Source organism: Scatophagus argus, chromosome 18 (genome assembly GCF_020382885.2).
Source record: "Scatophagus argus isolate fScaArg1 chromosome 18, fScaArg1.pri, whole genome shotgun sequence".
Lineage (NCBI taxonomy): Eukaryota > Metazoa > Chordata > Actinopteri > Scatophagidae > Scatophagus > Scatophagus argus.
Window position 1 is genome coordinate 9,638,737 of NC_058510.1, and position 17,789 is coordinate 9,656,525.

The 17,789-nt window shown below is 37.9% G+C and overlaps 1 protein-coding gene across 1 annotated transcript; it reads right to left on the bottom strand.

Moving 5' to 3' along the window:
* Positions 1–22: 22 nt before the first annotated feature.
* On the bottom strand, positions 23–7,603 carry kif9 (kinesin family member 9). Its single transcript, XM_046371451.1, has 20 exons — positions 7,292–7,603; positions 6,334–6,505; positions 5,985–6,091; positions 5,662–5,892; positions 5,123–5,206; positions 4,938–5,030; positions 4,589–4,736; positions 4,431–4,495; positions 4,260–4,337; positions 3,731–3,799; positions 3,365–3,469; positions 3,210–3,265; positions 3,005–3,083; positions 2,764–2,894; positions 1,560–1,739; positions 1,246–1,454; positions 711–878; positions 519–598; positions 264–356; positions 23–144 (listed from the first exon to the last, which is right to left on the bottom strand). The coding sequence occupies exons 1-20, from the start codon at positions 7,385–7,387 to the stop codon at positions 58–60; spliced, it is 2,331 nt and encodes a 776-aa protein (XP_046227407.1). The 5' UTR covers positions 7,388–7,603; the 3' UTR covers positions 23–57.
* Between the last annotated feature and the right edge of the window lie 10,186 nt (positions 7,604–17,789).

Sequence of the window (17,789 nt, forward strand, 5' to 3'; positions counted from 1 at the left end):
TACATCCCATTTAGCACACACGTAGCTCACAAACTTCAGTTTTTATATAAAACTCACTTAGGTGACAGGTAGAATTGAAGGAGGTCGTCTGTGTTGGGATGAGTTCCTTTGCACTGGATTAAAGACCGGCCCCCTGCTAGTCCTCTGTAGAGCCAAAAACAAAAATCAAGTTTATTGGTTGACAGTGTGTTGAAATGAATGAAAATAAACAGTTGAATATACATAATATAAGCACTGAATATAAAACAGGAAGGGACACCCACCCTTTTCAGGTTTCTGTGGCGAGCATTGTAGAAGGACCCAGAGCTGGGGCTGTTCGGGTTGTCAGGAAGACGCTGCTCCTCTGCATTCTCCTCCTGACATCAGCAGGTAACCACAATTTAGTAACGGCTCTCCCAACAATGTCGAACAATGATTAAGCATTGCTTGAATGGAATGAAGTTATGGAAAACTATACACAGTCATTATTTAGCGTCTATATGAGCCCATGCACTGTTGTAAATATGAGGCAGACTCACTTCTCTGAGGGTCTCGTCTGTAGTTAAATCCAGCTCCTCCTCAGGTGCCAGGAAAGACTTCTTGTACCAGTCCTCAAATTCTGGAACGCACGTGAACAATAGCTTATTGCTTTGAACTTTCTAAGGTACCAATTGTTTCAGCTACGAGAGCTCTAAGCTGCGTCAGGGATACCAGATATGTGGAGAACTGACCAGAGAGCAGGCGCACCCGGCACTGATCCACAAGGTGCTGACAGTAGTTGACCTCAGCGTTGATGTCGCCGCGCGCCTTGTATCTCTGCCGGTACACGGCCTTCAGCTCTCTGAGCTGCATCAACAAGGAGGCAGCTGGTTCCTGCTGCAGCGCCTCTTCCTCCAAATCTTCATCATCATACAAAAATGCATATTGAGACTGGGGAACATATATTAACCATCAAATAGTTGCTTGTTAGCATGCGTACTAGTAGCTCTTTATTTTGATTATAAAGCACTTTTCAATGCCGTATTCTCCAGGACCATTTCTACATCTAATAAGACATTAAATTCCTTCAGTAACCTGATTATTGCATATTGATAATAAGGAAGTTTTTGTACATAATAACACTCCATGATATGTTCTAACTCAAAATATGTTCCTCCTTTAAAGTGAGGGCTTGCAAATTATTAATTCACTAGTAGTTTGAGTTAGGTTAGTAAGTGACAAATAATTCTTAAGTATATTCTTGATGATAAAAAAAATTAGAATTACTTTGGCCTCCTCGCAGTTCCTTGTGCTGCTGTATCGTGGCTGTGGTAGCGTCGATCTCTCTCTTGACTGCGTTGAGTTCCTCGGTGAGCTGTCGAAGAAGACTGTGACGTTCCAGCAGCACGGCCTTGTTCTCTTTAAAGATGCAGTTGATCGTACTGCCTCGTCCCACCTTAAAATCCTCAAAGGCCTCTTCTTTCGTTGGTGGAGAACTGAGCAGGCATAAACAGACAAAAGTATGAAGCAACACTGTGCATAGTACATTTATAAGACTACCAAACGTGTGATCCGAGATTTTATTAATGTCATTATCATACTCGGGGCTTAAGGGTTCATTGTCAGGTGGCTGTGATTCCTGTGTGTCCTGGCTCTCGAGGTCCGGTTCTTGTGACTCTTGCTCCCTCTCGGGCGTTTGGGCAGAATACAGCTTTGATTTGGAGGCGCTCTCCAAACGCTTCGTCGAAACTGGACTCCCCTTTCCCTGCCTCTTATTTTGGCTGAATAATCACATTAAGAGTGCCATTAGATAAACCAACCAGTGCGTTTAACTTAGTCCAGTCTTCAATCAGGCACATGTAGGGCTACATAATAATAATAATTATTATTATTCCTATTACTACTTCTTCTACTACTGGTCTGTTGTGCTCAGAGTGGTCTCAAACAGGGGTTTTCAAAATCTGAAGTCTGTGGAACACTCATCCACGCTGAGGATCATTACTGTCCAAAAAATATTTATACTGCAACATTAAAGACTATTATTTTTATTAGTCTTACTTCTTTTTGGAAAATAGGCCACACATAACGTCTTTGAGGGACATGAGACAGGAAGTAGTCATGGACTCCATGAGTTGTGGGCTACAACTTGTAGGTAATAAGCTTGTCTGTTTGTTTACATTTATGCAAACTGGCACCATTACAAAGTACGCTGTTGCTATTAGCAGTTCCTGTTTGCAGTGTACCCATGGCTACACTGACAACTACTACGGGAATACTTTGATACTGAAGAAAATTCTTTTTTCTCTCTAATGTTACCTAAGCAGCGGTAATTTTCCAAACCTGGGATAATGATTCCAGTCACTTTAAATCTAAAATATGTGTTGATATAAATCGTGTCTGTGTGTTCAGATTTGTTATGACTGCGAGAGTGTGATATTTGGTGCTAATTGCTGGAATCGGGCGTTACAGCCTCTGCTGCTGCTCCAAATGTTGACCACACTGATGTGCAGGACAGGCTGGACAACTAACTAACTTAATGCTCTTTTAAAAACACCAGCTTGGACCTGTCAACTGTCTGTGCTTCATGTCTCTTCCTCAGTGTCCTGCAAGAGACACAGAGACACGTGCCTCACAGTTTGAAAACCCCTGTCAAGAATAACTGAAATGAAGAGTTTTCATTTACAAAGACGTATGTTTCTGTCAAAATTTAGACTTAAACTAAAACTGTATGCATTGTTCTAACAACTGTCACAGTTAAAGATTTTAAACATAGCACAATGGACTCGGTAAATAATGTTCACTCACCTCTGTTTTTCCCTTGACCTCTTGACTCTGGCCCCGGTCGAACCTGGACGAAGGGCCTTTTTCAGTGACCGAGTAGGCACCGGAAAGCTACCAGTCTCCATTTCATCAGAGTTGTTCCTGGTATCCCACTCCTGGGGAGTTTACAGAGTAACATCTAATTAAAGCTCAGTCACAATGAATTCTTCACTAAACAAACAGTTCCCATGAAGTGCCCCCAACCAGAATCCAGATGTTGACTGACCTTGGTGTTAGCACTTTGGCCTTTGTCCACTGAGCTGCAGGTCTGGCATAGCTGAGCCTTCGCCTTCTGCTCCCGTTCCCTCCTCCCACACATAAATAAACATTCTGAATCACTCACCATTAAATAATAAAGCCTTGTTCCAAATTTACCCTAAATCAACACTACATTTTGAAGTTGCAGATTTCAAAAGTTAGGTAATACTTACTGCACGGCAAGCTTGAACTGGGTGAACACCGCTCGGACCTGCCTGATGCTTACAATCTGTATTTAAATGCGACGCAGAGTGACATGTTAAGTCTTTAAAAGAAAACTCCTAAACGCTAAATGTTTGGTATAGCAGTGGAAATGTTATGTTCTGACTTTGATTTCCTCCAGACTTCCCTCCAGGTACCCCTGCACCTGGCTGTGGATCTCAGCCAGCTCCGCCTCAGACAATGGCCCATATGTGATGCCTGTCCGGTTCACCTGGTGAAAGGTGTACGACAGGCATTTATATTCTGCTATAAACCAGCTGAAATACGTTACAGCACCGTCTGGTACTGAAAGTCTGCATATTTTAATAAAGGTACAATTATTGCATTTTCTTTTTTGTTAGAAAAATGGAAAGTTTGGAATTTGCACACATTTACTCCCGAACAATGCAAAATTACCTACACAAGTTTTAACAGTAAACCTAAAACTAATGAAATATGTGCTGTCTCACAAGTTTCCACAAGCTCTACTCACCAATGTATTGCAGATGTCCAGCTCCTCTCTCAGCATCTGTACATCCTTCTCAAGTTTTTTGATCTGAGCCTAATCACAACATTGCATGTCATGAGATCACTCTGTTGTCTGATGACTGACAGAGCTGCGCTTTCTGTCACAATGCAGACGGTGTAAACAAAACAGGGCAGTACTGAGTAGTTTAAAGGTCCTTTCATAACAGTGATGTTGAACTCTAAATCAGTTTTTGAATGGTGCAATTGTAACTGTAACCTGCTCTGTACATTTACAGCTAAATTGACAACTTGCTCCTTACTCTTTTCCTGCTGCTCTGTTGGGTTTTATTTTTTATTATTATAATTCTTTTTGAGGGTGATGACATCTTAAAATGACATTCAAAGATTCATCCGAAAACTTAGATAGAATCTTCAATTATACAAACAGAAAAAAAAGACACTCAATACAGCCCTAAAATAAAATGAATACATATTTTTGACTTTTGGGTCATATTAAGCAGTGTGTGTGTGTGTGTAATATCATATGAACTCACAGCTGGATCCATGTGTTCATTAATAGCAGGGTCAATTTGGACACATTTCATTCTGCCAGCAAAACGCAAAGTAGAGAGCTGAAAAGAATATGAATTATCAGCCAAAGATGAAATGACGCCATACACAGCAAGAAAGAGAATGATTTCTGTGTTACATATTCCACTACTTACGGTTTCTTCGATTTGTGCAGCATCACCATAAATGTTGGCCACAAGCACAGTGTTGCAGTTCCCCCCTGCAGACATGGACAAATGCAATATGTATTACAAATCTAACAATACAGCTAGACTTGGCTGGCAGCATTTTTAAAAACCAAAGGCAGTCTCACCCAGGGAATCTTTGAGGACATGAGTGAGTTTACTCTGTCTGAAGGGAACGTGGCCTCTGTGACGATCTGTCAGGGCCAGGATAGCCTGCTCCAGGAATGACAAGGACCTGTTGATGTAGCTGACCTCCTTTAACATTTGACCCTCTGACTGGAAGAAGAAGGAAACATGAAGTGACATGAAGAAGTTGACTTTTTTTTTACCAGACCTTTGAGTGAAGGGTCAAAAAACATTCCTGCTGAACTTGTCATATTCAGCAATCACACATCTATAGTGTAGGGTGCCAACATCCCATTTGGACTTTACCATGTTTTCTAAGTAGTGAAGTGAGTCAGACATTCTCAAACTCACCCCAGTCTTTCCCAGCCTCTCTGATCCAGCCAAATCCACCAGATTCAGCTTAGAGGTGATATACTTGGCATCAGATGATGTCCGTGAGCGAGACTAGGAGTGAGAAAGACATTCTGTCCTAATTTAAGTCACACATAGAAAGAGTAATTTTTGATCACCAAGACCACAGAGGGTTGGACTCAAACCTCTAGCTGCACAGTGAAGATACAGTGAGACCTGGAGGACTTCCTGTTCAAGGCATGAGCTCCAATAAAACGATTCATCTCACCCTGAATAAAGAAAGAACAGCTTTATCAAGTTTCAACTCTTGATTTATTTATCCGCAAAATTGTGGACATTACACTGCTGGTTAACCAATGTTGATTACACAGCATAAGAATTATGAAGGCACAAAATAGATAAAAGCCATAGATAAAAACATATATTTCCCAATTTTAAAAAACAGGAGGGAAAAACTGTCAAACAAACAAAAAAAAAATTAATTACATTAAAAAAATATTTAGACTAAAATTGCAGTTAACAAAATTGTTTTATTTTCATATCTCCTGGGGGATAAGAAGAGGTGGAGTCTGCCACATGAGAAGGTGGAACTCAAACAGAGCGATATAGAGAACACTTGCTGGTCATATAAACTTAATAATGAGTTAAGTTTTCAATTTCATTATTTAACTATCCCTATAAGTCTGACAGGTTTTCACAGCCGTAAGCCTCAGGCCACACACACCTCAAACAGCAGGCTGAGGGCCTCCTCCTCACTGTGGACAAGGTGAAGAGAGAGGCCTCTGATAAACACCCCTCTGCCTGGCTCCTCCATCACCACCATACTGTAAGGAGATGGGTGTGATGAGCCTTGCAGAGATGACAGCAGGTCCACCAGGGTCTCATTGTAGATCTCCAAGTAGGACAGGTGCACAGTGAAGGCATAATCGGTCCTTTTCTTGATCTCCTGAAACACCTGAATACCGTGTGGGGAAAAAAAATGTATTTGCTAAAGTGAGGCACTCTGGGTGTTCCAGATGTAAAAAGATTTCACATGGAGCCAGTTACCTCTTGAAGGGCCCGAGGAATGATGCCTCTCTGTCTGTATGATTTTGTGGATCCTGTCATGGTGTAGGTCTTTCCTGCACCTGTCTGCCCAAAACACATCACAGTACCTGAAAAGCACAAAAGACTAAAAACATTATAGATAATACACCAATTTATTTGGAAGATAAATCATCACAATCTCCAAAAGTGGACACTTATATCAATATAATCAAGGCAGTTAGGACCCATTTACAGACTGTGGCAGTCACAACACAACAGAAACAACAACAAACCTTGAGTGTATTGACTTTAAGTTGGCTACTGACACTTGACTGCACGCTGTTAGTTCTATGTAAATAAACAGATGTACCATTATAGCCATCCAGTGCTCCCAGTACCACAGGTTGGCCCACGCGGGTGTAAAGCTCCTCCTGGGATACATCCTGCAGGACGCCTTCCAGACGGACTGACCAGGGGACCGGCTGACTTTTCCGAAAGTCATGGGGCTTCCTAGAGTTTTTCCTGTGATAGATGTTCACTGTCTGAAGGACAAGACATAAAAAGTTTTGAGCACTCACTATAAGACGCTTGAATCATTTTCAAGCACATAAACTAATGCATTAATTGAAACTATGCAACAAAGTGTCTGCTGCTGTAATAAGTTAGGTTCCGAGATATTTCATCTATGTTTGAAATGTTTGTGATACACTCCATCCAGCTTCATTTATGACCATATGCTCAATTATATATATTATATATATATTATCTGGCTAAATGGAATGCATCCATCATTAATGTAATTAATTTCACCTGTCGTTTTCCTGTTATGTCAAAATGTCGGACATGAAAACAATCTATGGGCAAAGATTAAAATTGATGTGTGCAACTTCCACATAGACTCACCAAATAAACATGAATTCAAGGCTTTGCAGATCAAAAAAAGTCCAGGTAGACAAAGTTGGCGGATGTAAACTATTAGACCTATTCTAATTATAGCTTTTCATTTAAGTTGGTAACATGGAAGGGTGCTGGGCCTACGTAAAACCTACCTGTAGTTTGCAATCTGAAAATCACAAGTTTTCAAATCAGGGTTTAAACAGTTTTCGCCGGTTAACAAGTTTTAAACTATCGATACCTGAAATGTTTTGACTTGGAATCTACCAAACTCAATTCTGCTCGCTGGGGGACGACGGGTAGTTTAACGGTCAAATTTGAACTCAAAACAAAACGAAACAAAAATTCAACGTTAAAATCACATAAAAGTTACCCAGATCTTTTATTTCCAGTTATCTTACAAAGAAAGTTATTAAAACGAAGAAACAGTCTACCTGTCCGTCTGGAAGACATTCAATAAGGTCTTGGGCGAAGTTTGGCGTTGGTCTGATCCGGACAAACACTTGGACCTCACTGCTGTGAGCCTTCATACCACCTCTGTCATTAACACGACGACAACTGAATAAAACTTATGTCACATTGTACAAATACACGAACTAAATCCACCTCACGTACTCGAACGTGAGGTTTTCGGACAAAAATGGGTCATTTTTCGGCTCACTTTGATCAGTTTCCGTCCATTTCGTTTGTTCACCTGACGCGGTTTCCATTTAGCGTCATGGCAACCACCGCGACCGCGCGCGCACAGTGTGGCGAAGTAGCGAAGCGCGCGCCCACTAACTAGCGTGCCACCTCACTAACTTCTTCAAAAGATGAATGAATCGCATTATAAAGTCATTCATTTCTATCAGAGAATAATATTCAATTAACAGTTTAAAAAAAGATCTTAATGGGGGGAGGTCGTGAATCAGATAGGTCAGATGTAGTGACGCCATAGGTCAGATGACGTCACATTTATTAGAGTTAGTTACTCAACAATCTCCACTCCATTGACAAGGACACTCTAAAGCAACTGCAACTGTATGTGCGGATAAGAGGCTAATCTGTGTTCAAAATGAAGATGCTCATACTGCTCGGTTTGATGGGATTAATTCTTGCAGCATCAACTTCTGCACTGGTAAGAGTGGTGGTTTTCCCCAGATACAATACTGAAATTATACTGAAATTATAGTTCTGAAATTTGTTGAATTTCCTGAATGTGATTTTCAAGCCATGGCCTCTCTGGAATCCAAGCTGCTCAAACTGGATCTGTGACAATCAGACAGACAAATTCAAGATCAAAATCTCAAATTGTCGTTGATCAGTGCCATCAATAAATCAGTCATATGATCTAACAACCTTTGATGAGTAACTGGAAACCGCAGATCCTTTAATTTTCTGTCGGATAATGAAATAAATTTGAATCACCACTGTACGTAACATTTCAGTGTTACAATTAGGTCAAATTATGACTTTTCTTTGCTTACATTTCTTCTTTCATTCTGATACCACTCTGACATGAAATATAATTTGTTTGTCATTAAGAACAAAACTAATCTGTAGAGTTTTATAGCACGCACCATACTTTTTGTCTGAAAACTTGTAACTCCTGTTATTTTATTATTTAGCAGCCCTATTTGAAATCAAATGTCAATGTCCTTGCTGCTGAATTTGACAAACAAATGCAAGTCAAGTTAACATTAAGTAAACACTATTATGTGTTTGGACTAAAGGTAAATCATTTCAATTTTCAGTGGGAACATGGGAGCAGGAGACCACTGGAAAATGAACATGGGTTTAACTCATCGACCAACTCAACAACAAACTCAACAACAAGCCCAACAACAAACCCAAAACTGGTAGGTAGAGTTTGTGGAAGAAAGCGATTTTACTTTCCTCAAAGAGGTTTTGGGAAGTTTATGTATAGATAGTGTGAGATGTTTTTGTTAATGATGTCACCTGCCTCAGACAGTTTGACATGTTTGGCATGGATGAAATTTTGAATGAAAATTGTTTAGGGAAATAACAGAAACATAAAACATAAATTCAGTTCCTTGCCGTTTTAAACAGGCTTATATGAAATTCTATGCTTACTTGAGAGGAATGTAAGTCTTAATAAAAAAAATCTGGGGTTAAAATGTTCATTAGAAGTAATGAACTTGGATATGGATTGGGGTTAAATACTTTTTGATTTAGGCATAATTAACTTCCAGTGGCCTAATATGAGCACAAAACCACTTTCAAATGGGAAGCGATAAACATCCAGCAGCAGGTAGACTTTGTCTGAGTAAACTATTTCATGTTTGTCAACAAATATACAGAGCTGGACTTTGACATTAGACTTGAAATAAAGTACAAAATGTTTTTGCGGCAGTGTAACAGAATCAGGTGAAAGCAGGTGTGTGAGAACAGAGGCTAATTCATGCTCAAGATGAGAGGTATCGCAGTACTTTGCTTGGTGGGATTCATTCTCGCAGCTTCGGTAAGACAGTGTGGGAAGAGCAGTGGATTCTCCCAGATTTCCTGAAAAGGGAACAACTTTAATTTTAATTTAAAATGATTAATGCTGCTATAGCTCTATGCATTTTGTCTTATTCTCTAATTTGCTAAATAAAATACAACAGTTTACTACTACTTGCACTGTACTCTACTACTGTGCAATGCTTTGAATTTCTGCAGCTTGATTTTTGATACCCAAGGCTCACAAGGAGTCTACATAAATCATTCAGTTGATATTTAATATGCTATTTATATATAAAATTATAGGACTATCGTTTAACTAACAAGTAAGCGCCAAACACAGATTGTAGGATCAGCCTTCAGATTTAAACGTATTAACTAAGAACTCTGATGGATGGCCATTTTTTTGATTTGTTTAATAAGCAGGAGCATTTATCATGCTGCTGCTTCCTCTGTGGAACTTGTTTACCGACTGATTACATGCTGCTTTGTTTGTAATCTTATGTCAATGACCTTGTGGAAAGTAAACAAACAAAAAAGCAAAAGGATATCATGCAAACACCTAATTGTGTCTTTAGTTTAGAATTGTGTTTTGTTTTTTAATTCAAGTGTTATATATTTCAATTTCAGGTGTCCAAGGGAGCCACGGGGCCAACTCAAAAGAACCCTGACAAAACAACAACAAAGCCAAAGGTTGGTATATAAAAAAAAAAATGACAGCAGAAGAAAGTGATTTTTTTAAATTCATGTTCAAGCTTGGTCCGAGATATTACTGAGGGCACTTCTGTAAGTGGAGACTGACTATTACTTACAAGCTTCACTTACACCAAATGAAGCATAAAGAGTTTCAGGTGCTGTTCTTCACCTGAAAGCTGTTGTCTTGTTTGATCCATATTCAATGATAAATAGAAAACACTCCATTATAACCTAATACAATTGAACAGCCCCAAACTAAAGCGTTCGTAACAACCATGAAGGTGAATAAACACCTCGAAAATTAAACTCAGTATTATATAACTTATCAAGGTGGGGTCTACTTAAAGCCTGTTGTATCTAAAATTTTAGTTGTATGGTAGCTTGTTGGACGTAATAAACTCACAACTGTGTGTAAATAAGAAGACTCTTAAAATTGTTATGTAATGAGTTGTGTAATCCATCACACGTTTGCATTATATTTTACTGCTAAGAATTAAAATGAGTGTAAACATAAAAAAAAAAAATCATTAAACAAATTAATTTTGTTGCAAACTTATACGAAATAAGTTTCTGAAATACGCATTTCAGGATCTCTTTTATTCCCCTTTGTTTCGTGTTTAACATTTGGTAAATTTTTTGGGGGAAATGCTAGTCACATAATTAAAGTTTATTAGCTTCAATTTTGACAATATTTAATGTAGACTTAGATGTTTGCTGTAAAGGATACCAACATAAATTAGTCTTAAGTGGCCCCTAATTCATTTTTATGCAATATATAAATGAATAGCTTCTTGGAATTTGGGGAAAATCACAGAAATATGGTAGCGTAGCTAACAGTTTAGCTTGAATTTGAGATCATGTGATTTGGTCACATGGCATTCCAGAAGCAAATCTGGCCACAATGGTTATTTACAGCTACATTTCCCAAAACGCCAGGCAAGCGCCCACAAGGTTGCACCAGCAAAAAACTGCAGTGACTTTCAGGTTGTCGTATGCAGTGCTAGCTAGTGTCGTTATCGGCTCCAGAATCAACCGCAGTGAAACTTATTTCCACCACATCCACCTGTTCTCAAAATCTGTGCTTTTACCATCTTCCTCAGGATTGCTGTGGTTGTCTATGTCTTCACGTTTTCTCTTTTACCCACAAATAACCAATTCTTCTTGTTTTACGGAGGTTGGCATCTATCTTATTGGAGCATTACCGCCATTTTCAGTTTGAATAGCCTGCCACTTTTAAATTTATACTATTAGGCTCCATGCAGCCACCTTGTGGCCGCTGACAGCGGGAGGGTGATGGACTAAATGAAATAGTACGTTTTACTGATGAACTGAGACAACATACAGAGGGTGTGGAGTGTGCATCATTGCATGTATATAAAATATACTCAAAGCACCATCTATTTTTTTTCCATTACCATAACTCAAAATCTTTTAGCATTCACCTCTGGGTATCACATTCATTAGGACAGATTAAATTGGATGAAAGGGGGCTTGAGAAGCAGCACATACCCAACACTGATTATACAGCTTAAAGTATCTGGTAGGCAAACCTAAAGACAAGTTGTCTTCATATGGAATGATCATACACTTTGAAAGAATTCATCACAGATGCATCAACATGATTACATTGTAGTATTACTTTAAATTCCTCAATTTTCTTTTCCTTTAGCTCATAGGTGTGTACAGTTTTCTTGAGAGTGCCCATGGTTTTCCACCGAAACCAACAGAAGAAAATGTGATCCAGGTAAAAAAGAAAAAAGAAAAGAAAAATGTGTAATCACCACTCATTACATTATGAGTAAAAATTAACTGTTGGTCATCCTGTCTTTTCAGGACAGCCAAAAGTGAAAGAAGACAGAAAGCAAAGAGCATGGACAAATGGCTACATGTAACATCCAGAGACATCAGAGACATGAGAGACAATGACCATTTGATATTATCTCCTGCAAATAAACTTCAAACTCTCCTACTGTGAGAGACAAGTTTGTTCTCTTTTTTTATTAATATGCTCTGTCAAATGAAAAGTCAAATCAAAGTCCAGGAACTTTTAATAATTTATCCTTAAGATGTCAAAATCAACACCTTATCTAACAAAATGAGACCATAAGAATTGAGTAAATGAATATGGGATGAACAGCTTGATAACAGAAGTCTGAAGTTTACATATAGACAGTACCCTTTCTGGAAAAAAGACACAGTAGAAATCTACATTTTCACCGATTAAAGATTCAGACAAGACTTCATTCACAAGGATCACTTTATTTTTTGTGTTAGGCTCTTCTCTTTTTGTCACAAATATTATCTACGTCCACCCACAGTGTCCCAGCAGGGATAAACGCTCCTCAACATCTTGTCTTACGGAAAAGACAAAAACATAGAACATAAATCCAGTTCTTCTTCACTTTTCTTAATATAACTATGCTTGTAGCAAAAACCCATTTGATTTAAATTGGGCGAACCACTGGGTGTGGTGAGTTTGTTTTTACAGATCGTTTTCCTGTTATGTCAAAATGTCGGACATGAAAACAATCTATAGGCAAAGATTAAAATTGATGTGTGCAACTTCCACATAGACTCACCAAATAAACATGAATTCAAGGCTTTGCAGATCAAAAAAAGTCCAGGTAGACAAAGTTGGCGGATGTAAACTATTAGACCTATTCTAATTATAGCTTTTCATTTAAGTTGGTAATATGGAAGGGTGCTGGGCCTACGTAAAACCTACCTGTAGTTTGCAATCTGAAAATCACAAGTTTTCAAATCAGGGTTTAAACAGTTTTCGCCGGTTAACAAGTTTTAAACTATCGACACCTGAAATGTTTTGACTTGGAATCTACCAAACTCAATTCTGCTCGCTGGGGGACGACGGGTAGTTTAACGGTCAAATTTGAACTCAAAACGAAACAACACTTCAACGTTAAAATCACATAAAAGTTACCCAGATCTTTTATTTCCAGTTATCTTACAAAGAAAGTTATTAAAACGAAGAAACAGTCTACCTGTCCGTCTGGAAGACATTCAATAAGGTCTTGGGCGAAGTTTGGCGTTGGTCTGATCCGGACAAACACTTGGACCTCACTGCTGTGAGCCTTCATACCACCTCTGTCATTAACACGACGACAACTGAATAAAACTTATGTCACATTGTACAAATATACGAACTAAATCCACCTCACGTACTCGAACGTGAGGTTTTCGGACAAAAATGGGTCATTTTCCGGCTCACTTTGATCAGTTTCCGTCCATTTCGTTTGTTCACCTGACGCGGTTTCCATTTAGCGTCATGGCAACCACCGCGACCGCGCGCGCACAGTGTGGCGAAGTAGCGAAGCGCGCGCCCACTAACTAGCGTGCCACCTCACTAACTTCTTCAAAAGATGAATGAATCGCATTATAAAGTCATTCATTTCGATCAGAGAATAATATTCAATTAACAGTTTAAAAAAAGATCTTAATGGGGGGAGGGGGTGAATCAGATAGGTCAGATGTAGTGACGCCATAGGTCAGATGGCGTCACATTTATTAGAGTTAGTTACTCAACAATCTCCACTCCATTGACAAGGACACTAAAGCAACTGCAACTGTATGTGCGGATAAGAGGCTAATCTGTGTTCAAAATGAAGATGCTCATTCTGCTCGGTTTAATGGGATTAATTCTTGCAGCATCAACTTCTGCACTGGTAAGAGTGGTGGTTTTCCCCAGATACAATACTGAAATTATACTGAAATTATAGTTCTGAAATTTGTTGAATTTCCTGAATGTGATTTTCAAGCCATGGCCTCTCTGGAATCCAAGCTGCTCAAACTGGATCTGTGACAATCAGACAGACAAATTCAAGATCAAAATCTCAAATTGTCGTTGATCAGTGCCATCAATAAATCAGTCATATGATCTAACAACCTTTGATGAGTAACTGAAAACCGCAGATCCTTTAATTTTCTGTCGGATAATGAAATAAATTTGAATCACCACTGTACGTAACATTTCAGTGTTCCAATTAGGTGTTCGGATATGTATCTAAAATTCAAATTATGACTTTTCTTTGCTTACATTTCTTCTTTCATTCTGATACCACTCTGACATGAAATACAATTTGTTTGTCATTAAGAACAAAACTAATCTGTACAGTTTTATAGCACGCACCATACTTTTTGTCTGAAAACTTGTAACTCCTGTTATTTTATTATTTAGCAGTCCTATTTGAAATCAAATGTCAATGTCCTTGCTGCTGAATTTGACAAACAAATGCAAGTCAAATTAACATTAAGTAAACACTATTATGTGTTTGGACTAAAGGTAAATCATTTCAATTTTCAGTGGGAACATGGGAGCAGGAGACCACTGGAAAATGAACATGGGTTTAACTCATCGACCAACTCAACAACAAACTCAACAACGAGCCCAACAACAAACCCAAAACTGGTAGGTAGAGTTTGTGGAAGAAAGCGATTTTACTTTCCTCAAAGAGGTTTTGGGAAGTTTATGTATAGATAGTGTGAGATGTTTTTGTTAATGATGTCACCTGCCTCAGACAGTTTGACTTGTTTGGCATGGATGAAATTTTGAATGAAAATTGTTTAGGGAAAGAACAGAAACATAAAACATAAATTCAGTTCCTTGCCATTTTAAACAGGCTTATATGAAATTCTATGCTTACTTGAGAGGAATGTAAGTCTTAATAAAAAAATCTGGGGTTAAAATGTTCATTAGAAGTAATGAACTTGGATATGTATTGGGGTTAAATACTTTTTGATTTAGGCATAATTAACTTCCAGTGGCCTAATATGAGCACAAAAAAACTTTCAAATGGGAAGCGATAAACATCCAGCAGTAGGTAGACTTTGTCTGAGTAAACTATTTCATGTTTGTCAACAAATATACAGAGATGGACTTTGACATTAAACTTGAAATAAAGTACAACATGTTTTTGCGGCAGTGTAACAGAATCAGGTGAAAGCAGGTGTGTGAGAACAGAGGCTAATTCATGCTCAAGATGAGAGGTATCGCAGTACTTTGCTTGGTGGGATTCATTCTCGCAGCTTCGGTAAGACAGTGTGGGAAGAGCAGTGGATTCTCCCAGATTTCCTGAAAAGGGAACAACTTTAATTTTAATTTAAAATGATTAATGCTGCTATAGCTCTATGCATTTTGTGTTATTCTCTAATTTGCTAAATAAAATACAACAGTTTACTACTACTTGCACTGTACTCTACTACTGTGCAAGTAGTAGTAAACTTGAATAAACTTTTTTTTTTGATACCCAAGGCTCACAAGGAGTCTACATAAATCATTCAGTTGATATTTAATATACTATTTATATATAAAATTATAGGACTATCGTTTAACTAACAAGTAAGCGCCAAACACAGATTGTAGGATCAGCCTTCAGATTTAAACGTATCAACTAAGAACTCTGATGGATGGCCATTTTTTGATTTGTTTAATAAGCAGGAGCATTTATCATGCTGCTGCTTCCTCTGTGGAACTTGTTTACCGACTGATTACATGCTGCTTTGTTTGTAATCTTATGTCAATGACCTTGTGGAAAGTAAACAAGCAAAAAAGCAAAAAGGATATCATGCAAACACCTAATTGTGTCTTTAGTTTAGAATTGTATTTTGTTTTTTAATTCAAGTGTTATATATTTCAATTTCAGGTGTCCACGGTGTCATCTCAAAAGAACCGTGACAAAACAACAAAAAAGCCGGTTGGTATAAAAAAAAATTACAGCAGAAGAAAGTGATTTTTTTAAATTCATTTTCAAGCTTGGTCCGAGATAGGGCACTTCTGTAAGTGGAGACTGACTATTACTTACAAGCTTCACTTACAGTTACTTTTCACCAAATGAAGCATAAAGAGTTTCAGACGCTGTACTTCATCTGAAAGCTGTTGTCTTGTTTGATCCATATTCAATGATAAATAGAAAACACTCCATTATAACCTAATACAATTGAACAGCCCCAAACGAAAGCGTTCGTAACAACCATGAAGTTGAATAAACATCTCGAAAATTAAACTCAGTATTATATAACTTATCAAGGTGGGGTCTACTTAAAGCCTGTTGTATCTAAAATTTTAGTTGTATGGTAGCTTGTTGGACGTAATAAACTCACAACTGTGTGTAAATAAGAAGACTCTTAAAATTGTTATGTAATGAGTTGTGTAATCCATCACACGTTTGCATTATATTTTACTGCTAAGAATTAAAATGAGTGTAAACATAAAAAAAAAAAATAAAAAAAAAAATCATAAAACAAATTAATTTTGTTGCAAACTTATACGAAATAAGTTTCTGAAATACGCATTTCAGGATCTCTTTTATTCCCCTTTGTTTCGTGTTTAACATTTGGTAAATTTTTTGGGGGAAATGCTAGTCACATAATTAAAGTTTATTAGATTCAATGTTGACAATATTTAATGTAAACTTAGATGTTTGCTGTAAAGGATACCAACATAAATTAGTCTTAAGTGGCCCCTAATTCATTTTTATGCAATATATAAATGAATAGCTTCTTGGAATTTGGGGAAAATCACAGAAATATGGTAGCGTAGCTAACAGTTTAGCTTGAATTTGAGATCATGTGATTTGGTCGCATGGCATTCCAGAAACAAATCTGGCCACAATGGTTATTTACAGCTACATTTCCCAAAACACCAGGCAAGTGCCCACAAGGTTGCACCAGTAAAAAACTGCAGTGACTTTCAGGTTGTCGTGTGCAGTGCTAGCTAGTGTCGTTATCGGCTCCAGAATCAACCGCAGTGAAACTTATTTCCACCACCTCCACCTGTTCTCCAAATCTGTGCTTTTACCATCTTCCTCAGGATTGCTGTGGTTGTCTATGTCTTCACGTTTTCCCTTTTACCCACAAATAACCAATTCTTCTTGTTTTACGGTGGTTGGCATCTATCTTATTGGAGCATTACCGCCATTTTCAGTTTGAATAGCCTGCCACTTTTAAATTTATACTATTAGGCTCCATGCAGCCACCTTGTGGCCGCTGACAGCGGGAGGGTGATGGACTAAATGAAATAGTACGTTTTACTGATGAACTGAGACAACATACAGAGGGTGTGGAGTGTGCATCATTGCAAAAATCTTTTTTGAGGGTGATTTTATTTTAATGTGATTTATCTAGTTAAAGTCATGAAAAGTACATTTTAAAATGGGTCCTGATTTGAAAAAATATATCTATATATCTATATATATATATATAGATATATAGATATATATATAGATATGTATATAAAATATACTCAAAGCACCATCTATTTTTTTTCCATTACCATAACTCAAAATCTTTTAGCATTCACCTCTGGGTATCACAATCATTAGGACAGATTAAATTGGATGAAAGGGGGCTTGAGAAGCAGCACATACCCAACACTGATTATACAGCTTAAAGTATCTGGTAGGCAAACCTAAAGACAAGTTGTCTTCATATGGAATGATCATACACTTTGAAAGAATTCATCACAGATGCATCAACATGATTACATTGTAGTATTACTTTAAATTCCTCAATTTTCTTTTCCTTTAGTTCATAGGTATGTTCAGTTTTCTTGAGAGTGCCCATGGTTTTCCACCGAAACCAACAGAAGAAAATGTGATCCAGGTAAAAAAGAAAAAAGTGTAATCACCACTCATTACATTATGAGTAAAAATTAACTGTTGGTCATCCTGTCTTTTCAGGACAGCCAAAAGTGAAAGAAGACAGAAAGCAAAGAGCATGGACAAATGGCTACATGTAACATCCAGAGACATCAGAGACATGAGAGACAATGACCATTTGATATTA